The following is a 9864-nucleotide window of genomic DNA, read 5'->3' on the forward strand; positions in this document are numbered from 1 at the left end:
TGTAATTGTTTTGTTTTAAACACTTTGTTGTGTCTGTTGAATTTGAATAAAGACAATTATTATTTTACTAATTAAGTAAGCTATGGTAGCCTATACATCTTATAGGATCTTGCAAAAGTAAGATGAAAGACTCAAAGGGTCATTCTGACCAACATTTGTTTTACGACTTTTGGAAATTTGAAACATATTATATTAAAACTTCTCTTTGTCTTACTTTATACAGACGTTTTTTTATAAGCACAATCAAATTTTAGAGAATCTTGTATCTGGTACTTGATAATAATGGTAAAATTTTCAGTGACCTAAAAAAGTATATTATTTCTTTTCCAGGTTCTCAAAACAAGCGTACCTATCCGAGGTGATGAACCCGTACCCTCTACCGGACAAGAGCCCCTCGTTCAAGGACTACGTCGGCAACAAGAACAACCGCTTCCTCACGCCCGCCTCCATACACAAGAACAGGATACAGCCTCCGTCTAAGGTACGTGTCGTGATTGGCAATAAAAACAGAACTTTGATGCCATTTTGGTTGTCCTGGAGTGAATTGCATTCGTTTGCTATGTTTATATATGTCCAGATCTATATGAGCAATGGCTGACGTTGACGTTTGCCAATACGACAATCCATTTTCTATGGTATCAAGGACGATGCGGTAGCCAATAAAGCTACAAATACTTTAACAATCATTTTTAAGGGCTCTCACGTATAAACACGATATGATATATGATACGACGTCGCATCCATAGATATATTATATTATACTGGATAGTCGCGTTGTACAAACTTCTCCTTTCCACTCGCAGGCGTTGGGAGGGAGCTACTGAATGGCACTACGCGACGTCGTATCGTGTTTATTTGTGGGAGCCCTAAGCAGGTGTTCAATAATATGAGATAACGAGAGTATGGAACGACGAGACGGCGTATTCTGTTTTTTTTTAAAAAGCCCTAACGGTAGAAGTTGAGGTCAATGATGATGTCTAATAGAGTACGTTTCTCTCTCCAGGTGCTCCACTTCTTCAACACGCCGCCGGACGTGTCGGACGAGCAGCTGCTGCAGGTGTTCCAGGACTACGGCGTGGCGCCGCCGCACACCATCAGCAAGTTCCCGCTCAAGAGCGAACGGTAATGACGACAATATCACTATTCTTTTAGGCTAATCATCACATTTAGGCTAAGGGTGCGTTGCGTCGTCGCAGCATTGTAGTGGCCATATATTTTTCACAATACCCCATTGAAGATGCTATGCAAGAACGCAGCGCATCAATGGATCCTCACGCTAATATAGAACGCCCAGCTGAAGGTATTCTGGGACGGCGTGGCGCCGCCACACACCATCAGCAAGTTCCCGCTGAAAAGCGAACGGTAATGTTGACAATATAACTAGCATAATTAAGTAATTGTACAGGCCAATAGTTACCATTACCAGTCCTGAGTTACCATGATTTTATCGCAAAAACTAACCATACCTTAATTTATTCTGAATGTATATTGCCTAGTCCAGTGAAACTTGGATAAGTGGGTAACCTCCACATCTGGGACTCACTATAGCTGGAATTAGTTATTTCCATTGAAAAATATTACCAAGACAGCTAGTATACTACCTTGATTTGAATTCTCACTTAACCAGGTTTCACTGTACTTTATTTTCGCAGTTACGTTCCCACTGACATAATATACCTACACATACAATATAGATCATTCAGATAGTAGATAATACTGAAATGAAAAACAAAATTGTCTCGTATTCCAGATCATCGTCCGGTCTAATGGAGTTCCAGAACATATCGCAGTCGGTGATGGCGATCATGGCCTGCAACCACGCCACCATTCAGCATCCTGGTGAGTCTTAGTCTTTTTCTTCTTCTTATATAATTAATTATTCATGAAAAACATTAGGCTTTGTCACCGTGCGCCGTGGTGAAAGGATTGGCCAGTCAAATTAGCGTCAAGTTACTGAATGCCTAGGATGAGGCTCTTTTTGTGCACCATACCTTCATAGATTTAGCGTCATCATCTTGGCCATAATAATTATTTATATAGAGTTTGTATTTAGGGCTTATATTTGCAATTTAATTTAATTTTTGTTGTTTTTATGGTAGTGATTCTTTAAGCATAAAATACATTTTTTATTTTATTCTAATGTTGGTTTAGTAGTAGATTCTTTTTTATTTCGTATATTTTTCCAATAAGATTTACTCCTATTGTATAATTCTTTACCCCTTCATTCACATTTAGCCAGTAACCGCTCACTGCTTGACAAAACTTCCCTCTGTACCTATCGCTTATTAAAATAAAACAAAATAAATTCCAGGTGCGAAATTCCCGTTCGTAATGAAGCTGTGTTTCTCGTCGTCGCGACAAATCGGCCAAGGCAAGGGGCAGCAGCCGGGCAAGAACTCACAGGACCCCAGCCAGAGACAAAACAACGGCATCGACGAAAACGAGTATTAGTAAGCATTTAAACCGTTTAAAATTTTAAATTTAGAATAGCGAAGAAACCGTTGCGCGGGTTGCCAGCAGTGAAAAGACATTGTGAAAAGAAAAATGAGGTGGTAAAGATTGGGACGGATGGACCAAAAAGTTTAAAAGACAATTTTGACTTTTTTCTTTCTTTGTTGTGCTTTTATTAGTCTGTTATGCCAGTTTGGGGTTTAGATTTGTTTTGGTTGCTGTTTTTTTTTTGTTGTTGTTCGACCGCGAAGGTTTTGGCTTTTGACAGATATAGATTGTTTTGTAATAGTGTCAAATTTTTGTCATGCCTTCGGTTTTGTGTAGATATAGACTTAAGTTTTTTCGTTTGTATTGTTACCGTAATGTTATTAGGTATTTCTCAATTTAAATGTTTAAATTTGTAAAATATTAAGTATGTGATTGATTTTAATCATACTGTACCTATAAATAAGTTTTAAAATTTTACTGCACAAATTTCCCTAGTTGAATGATTGAAAAGAAGTTTATTGTTGTTTCATATTTTATTTAAAAAGTTTTTAATCAAAAAGTTTATTTACACTTAGTATTTGGCTTTAGGATGTTTCAATCAAATTGTATTTATAATAAATGCCTTGTTATTGACTAACGAGGCGTATTTAAAAAAGCTATGTACATTTGTACAGTCAGCAAGACAAAACAATTCTGAAGAAGGCTTTTTAATTAATATAAAAATATATATAGGTACTACTTAACTGCAGCCTACTTACAATATCGTAAAATGGCCACTTGTGGTGACTTGACTGAAGTTTTTAAAGTTTTACTCTTCTCGAACGCTATTTATGTATTTTAATACGTCTTAATAATATTTAAAAAACTTATATTTTTAATAATACTTTCACTGTAGGGACCATAGAAAATACTGTCGGTTAGTTTTTTGCTCATTCATTTCATGCTATTACTCTATCACTTACTTGTTAGTGTATTAAATCGCCATGTACCTAAATAAACATCATCATTAAATGTCTTAATAAAATAATAAATATACCACACAAGATTATCCACACAATATTATATGTCAAACCCAAACTTAAAAAAATATAAATTAGAAAAAAAAATGATCAAATCGTAGTAAGGGGCGGAGAAACCTGACCTGACCTGATCAGAAGGATTGTTACTATGAGAGGGGGGTCAGGTTTCTCTGCACCTGACCGTACTATCGATTGTAAAACGGATATGAACCCAAGTTTCATAATCAGTGTTGCCACAGTGAAACACCTTAAAAATGACGATTCATGAAATATTTTATTTAAGTATTTTGTATGCATGAACAAATAAAATAAAATATATTATGTAAGTACTTTGCCCTGAAATTGGATAAAGTCGGTAAATGAGAGCAAAAAACTGACCGATTCGTTAATAATTTTGGAAATCCTTAACTCTCCGTGTATAAGTTTATTTTCGGAAAACTCTATAAACTATTAACTCATGTATAAGCGGAAATCTTTTTAAAAACTTTGGGTGTCTCGTTCTTATTGGCATTCGTTCTTTGAATATAAATATATTTTATCCCCGTCTAAGCCAAATAATAAGCCAAAGTTTATAAAAGAGGATCTAGAATAACACAGTATGATGAATATGTTACGTAATAATATACTTATCGTACAAGCGTTCTATAATATTGTACATAATTATTACGTATATCTTATTATTATTTTGCCACATATGTGTATAGAGTCTTCAGCATAGATAGACAATTTGTAAAATCGAAATAAAACTTTCTAAGAATGTCCTGTTGATAGGTGTAAGAAGAAGGATTTTATCCTTAAATAGTCAATAATAATATTACTGTTGTATAAAATGTGGCATAATATGTGTGTCATAGGCATAAGTTAGTCTGATTGCTAATATAATTGTCAATTTTAAAAACTCTACTTGTCATTGTAGATATTATGTGTAAAAAGGAAAATATATAAAGTGAAATAAATATATATATATATATATATATATATATATATATTCTACGATCGATCACAGCGTTAAAGCTTTGTATTTATTAATAAAAAAAAGCTTTTTAGCTTAAAATAGATATTTGTACTCAACGCTATATTATAGTAGGAAATAATTAGGTGTAAAAAAAACACGAAATATTTTTGACACACCGCTGTGGTCGATCGTGCAAACTCGTCCTGTCAATATGATGTCAATTTGTGTAGCGTTCAATATATTATTCAACTTTGTGTTTTACTAGAGAATCTACATATCACAGCGGTAAATGTAATATTTCTTCTTCAAAAATACTACCGATCTCTCATCAAAATGTCGGACTATACTTTTCTTCTAATCATGTTTGCTCAAGTTTTTTTTGTTTTTTTTTTCTGTATCTCACCATTAGGTATACATATAACAACTGTAAAAGCTTACCGGCAACATTGAACACAAATTCGTTGAAAACGTAGCTACTTCAACCCCAATTTATATACTTTAAGACACATACCCCCGTATACATATTAGGTAAAGTTTAAGATACAATGCACTCAATTTATACTCTCTGCTTCTAGTTAACGACGATGGGGCGGCGCAAACACAAAAACACACATATCAAGATGGACGACATACAACACACACAGAAAAACGTCAAAAAAAGTGGGCGGGGGTTGCCATTGCAAAAATACTTTCCAACACACAAGCAGAGTCGGGACTTTTTATTTCAAGACGCGATGGCAACATTATAATTCCTTACTTAATTACTATTAATTACAATGTGATCTTTATCACGCATAGAAAGACATTAACATTTAGTTTTTAATATTAACTTTTTAGACACGGTAGGTACATTGTTTGTTCATGTTACAACACATAAACATTTCCAAGTTTTTTTTCTTTATCTTGTGTTTTTTTTTTCGTGAGGCCACGCCTTTTTGCATATTATGTGTATGCATTTTGTTTTTTTTTCTTTATTATTTGTGTCTAAAACCTTAGTAGGTTTATTGTTTAAGTAATATTCCCATTTTTAATAATTGAACCTAGACTAGATACCCAGTGCCATTTTCAAAGCCTGTGTCGATGTAAATTTCTTTCAAAACGTTGTTCTATAATTATTAACTATTATGTAATCATTTATTTGACTTTCATTCTTGAGCATTGAGAATGGTACTGACTTTTCCCATTTTTAAGTATGTTTTTTAGAAATAATTGACTTAGGTGTTATGGAAATTCATTGTTTTTTTTACATCCTGTTTTTAAAAAATTAAATGAAATATCATCCCAGTTTTTACATGGATATATAATTTCCATGATTTGAAATTCTTATGATCTTAATATTACGGATTTTTGATTATTTTTTAATTATCTGGTTGTAGTTAAAACGAAATGACAGTTGTGAAATGTACAAGAAATAAAGAAATGTTAAGAGAAGTTAATAACATTTGAGTTTCATTTTAAGTTAATTTTAAGATCTTTTACCATAGTAGCAAGTAAAGGAAAAAAATCAGATTTTACTTTAATTTAAACACGCATAGAGTGTACATGTTTCTTTGCATGAGTGTAGAGTTTTTTTTTCATTATTATTTATGTCATATACATATAGTCGTTCTGATTTACTGTATCTTATAATAAATTGTATAACAAATTCTTTGACCATTTAAAACTAAAAAATCATCATTTAAGAACCAAAAAATATCTAAATGTAAGAAAATAAATAGCTTTAGCACTCTAGCTAGTAGTAAGATTCAGCAAATGTCAATTATATTGAATTAGTAAAGAAAACAACAACCGTTTTTCTATAAATTTTCTTAAAATACGATAAAAATATTTAAAATTCTAGCGAAGTTGATGCTTGGAACAAAGCTTGTCACTAGGATGATAAAAACGAAAAAGTCATATTACTATGGAATGTGTTAATGATAATATCAATTATAAATTCCTCAAAATATATAAATATAATCTTTTATATCATCCTAATGAAATGAATCCGCCATGAATTTAATATAGTTCTTGAATACAATTATTGGAAACACCAGAAAAGATATTTTAAGACTTGTTCTTTAATTTCCTAAATCTAGATTATAAATATACTTAGGTATATGTGTGTGACCTTTTTGTCTTAGCGTACCTAAATCTTTGGAACTGCTTAGTCGAGAAAACTCCTTTCATAGATATGCCTAATCAGTGAGAAACCAGCTAAACTAGCGGTCTAATATAAATAAATAAATATTATCAAATAAAATAGATGCATATCTTTTTCCCTAGACATATTTTCGATGATATTTTGTGTATAGCGATTAGAAATAAATGTCGTGATACCTAGCTTAAAATTGTTTTGTGTTAAAAAAAATATGTTTAATAGTTTATGAAATGTTTTTTGTTTAATCTAGAATCTTCGGGTCTTTTCGGTGTGAATTTTTCTTTAGCTACTCCCACTTATATACATCAAATTAAGGTATAATGTAACTAGATGGGACACTTTATAGGAAGTTTGCAAAGGAAAAAAAATACCTATAAGTAGTTATAATAATTGCAACATGTTCCTCGTCCGTGTCCTTTCTTGTTTACATTTAATTCAATCTGTCAACTCAATCCAGTTACATTTAATCCCATATCTCATTAACATCACAGATTTTTCGTAAATATATAGTACCTACATTTCAAGTTACAATGGCAACACTGTCGAAAATGTCACAATTTTGTAACCAAATATAAGTAGTGACATTGCACTGAAATTTTGTGGTGTGTTTAATAGTAAAATTATTTTTTGTTACACATAACACACAATGTGTTACCGGCCAATATAATATTTATAAAATTGTATTATTTTAAAAGCTCTATTGGGGACGAATACACACTACGGATCAGTTACAATCAGATTCCAAAAAGTGTATAAAAATACTATAAATTTACGAATTATTTGATATTACCAACATTATTAACTATGACATAAAAAAACTCAGCAAACATGGTTTTCGCTGGAAACATTGCACTCTCTTGCATTACTATTGAATTTTGGCTCAGCCGTATTTTTATTCTTAGACTTACATAATATTGATATAACATATGACTAGCTATTGTCAGCTAGTCTCAAAAAATATTTTTCAGGATTTAAAATAAAAAGGTTATTTAATATTTTTGACATGGCAACACTAATTTTTGTCACCATAATATTCAACAAACAGAACGGCCGGGCCAATTTCAATTATTATTGAAAAGACATTGTGAACATGAAAACATGCTAATTAATATAATTTTTAATTATTTTTAGAACTCTACCTATTTTGAAACTAGGTATTGTAGTTACATTATAAACATTAAATACATGTCAACACAGCAAATGTTTCATTTCTACACACCCACTACTGACAAACATAAGTACCTATATTTTTATATACCATTCGGCGTCTCTATTAGGGTAAGCGTCTACCTTTCGACTTCGTACCTATCGGACCAAACGGATTCGCATAAATGTATGGAGAAACGTACTTCTGTGAATTTCTATATGTATACAAATAATACTGAATGCGATACGTCCGTTGCGTATGATGCAAGGTGGACGCTTATCTGAGTCCCACAACGCTAACTTTGCAACGAGAATAGATGGTACCAAAGTATCAATGCCAAAAACCCTTGATTCTTTCAATAAATTCGTTCAGTTTACTAAGATTTTTCTCATTGGCTAAGCTCAAGCTATGGTACAGCTAATGGTATGACAAAAGAGGATATTCCAAGGTTATTATTACTATCAAAATTCTTATATCTATAATAAGTAGTGGCACGGGTAACTTTTGTAAATATTTCTTTAAATTATTTCGAATTCAAATTATTGTAGATAAGTACAGTCTAGTCGTAAGGAGAGATAATTTAATTGAATAGAAGCAGCACCTGAGTTGCCAATTGTACGTTATTTACGGACTAAATAAAGAATGTTTTTATTTGTACGTGTTTGTTTTTACCTACCCTGCCTTGCTCAGAAGCTGGAGTGAAGATGTCATTCATAAAGTTGTAATTAATGTAAGTATGTGGTAAGTATACTGTAAGTATGTAGGTATGGTGGAAAGAAACCTGAAAAGTTTCACGATAGTTTCCGCTAGAGGCGCCACTTTTAATGCGAGAAAACTTAAACTTTTATAGTGTTCGAAAAACTATCAAAACCTGTACTAGACGTACAGGAGCAGGTGCGAAAGATCTCATTCAAATACTTAGGGCTATATTTCACCGGGACACGATGGCGGCGCAACCAGTCGCCGCTACCATCAAAATGTATAGATTGGTTGCGCAACCAAACGCACACCATGTGAGTAACTCTCCGTAGAGCTCCATACATTTTGTTGTTAGCGGCGACTGGTTGCGCCGCCATGGTGTCCCGGTGAAATATAGCCCTTAGAGTGCGTTTCGTAGAATATTATAATATATTATATACCGTAATGTTGACTCCCCTGTCTGTCAAGCCTGTAATGTTGCCAACTTAGCTACTTTATAGCCAAATCTAAATATTTTTCAATGTCAGGCAGCTACAATTTAATATTTAAAGGAATATATGAAATATCCAATTACTCTGCTCATAATATTCAGACAGTAGGAAAAAAGGCTTGAGTAAAGAAAAATATTATTTCTTTACATAAATTAATTAAACATAAAATTACCAAATTTTTGGGGAAGCTTATTTTCTATTTTCTGGCAACACTAAAAATGCTGCCAACATAACGGCATATATAATAACCGATGAAACGCACTAAGTTGTAATGTATAGTGCCACAAACTTATCTGTTCCGGTGACAGTTCAAGTAAATGTCTAATATTTCTTAATTTTATAAGATTTTAAGTTTGCCCGTAGTGGTAATTTGCCCTTGAGGTTTTAATAAACCCATCTAATCCATATCAATGTACAATTAATTAGTAAGTAATGAGATATGGATCAATTTAGTTCACTCTCACCGGAACAGATAAGTTTGTGGCACTATAAATGTAAATATGTAGGTACAGCCTGGGGAAAAGAAACCTGACTCATATGAGTTAGTATTGGCACTCTGGGAGTGCACTTCACACTCCACTCATTTTCATCAGCGTATAATAGCAGTCCACTGTTGGACGTAGGCCTCTCCCAAAGCACGCCACTGGATGCGATCTACTATAAGTACCTTTCCGCCTCTACCCACACCCAGCCGTATGGTGGGAGGAAAACAAATGTAGGTTTTTATACATCGATCGAAGGCCGCGTCCACGACGCCATCGCCAGCGATACACACTAGTACTCTATGGCGGAAAATTACGTACAAATCTCCCGCCTCCACTCCACATATGACATACCACATAGTAAATAGGTAGGTGTACTTAATAGTAGTAACAATGTGGTCGCCGCTGCGCCCGCTGGTGTTGTGGACGTAGCCTAAAATTCTACGAGCAGGATCTACAAAAAGTCGGTAATAAATAGAATGTTATCATATC

The 9864-nt window shown here is 33.2% G+C and overlaps 1 protein-coding gene across 3 annotated transcripts in view; it reads left to right on the forward strand.

Annotated features, from left to right (window-relative positions):
- Positions 1 to 8353, forward strand: part of LOC105384440 (heterogeneous nuclear ribonucleoprotein L) — a 333915-nt gene extending 325562 nt beyond the window's left edge. For all 3 annotated transcript variants that reach the window (XM_048632216.1, XM_048632217.1, XM_048632218.1), the window contains 5 exons: positions 331 to 481; positions 1004 to 1122; positions 1751 to 1839; positions 2312 to 2450; positions 4989 to 8353. In XM_048632216.1, coding sequence (XP_048488173.1) covers positions 331 to 481; positions 1004 to 1122; positions 1751 to 1839; positions 2312 to 2450; positions 4989 to 4992 — 502 coding nt within the window. In that variant the 3' untranslated portion in view covers positions 4993 to 8353. The remainder of the gene's footprint in view (positions 1 to 330; positions 482 to 1003; positions 1123 to 1750; positions 1840 to 2311; positions 2451 to 4988) is intronic.
- Positions 8354 to 9864: the final 1511 nt, after the last annotated feature.

Source organism: Plutella xylostella, chromosome 31 (genome assembly GCF_932276165.1).
Source record: "Plutella xylostella chromosome 31, ilPluXylo3.1, whole genome shotgun sequence".
NCBI classification, from domain to species: domain Eukaryota; kingdom Metazoa; phylum Arthropoda; class Insecta; order Lepidoptera; family Plutellidae; genus Plutella; species Plutella xylostella.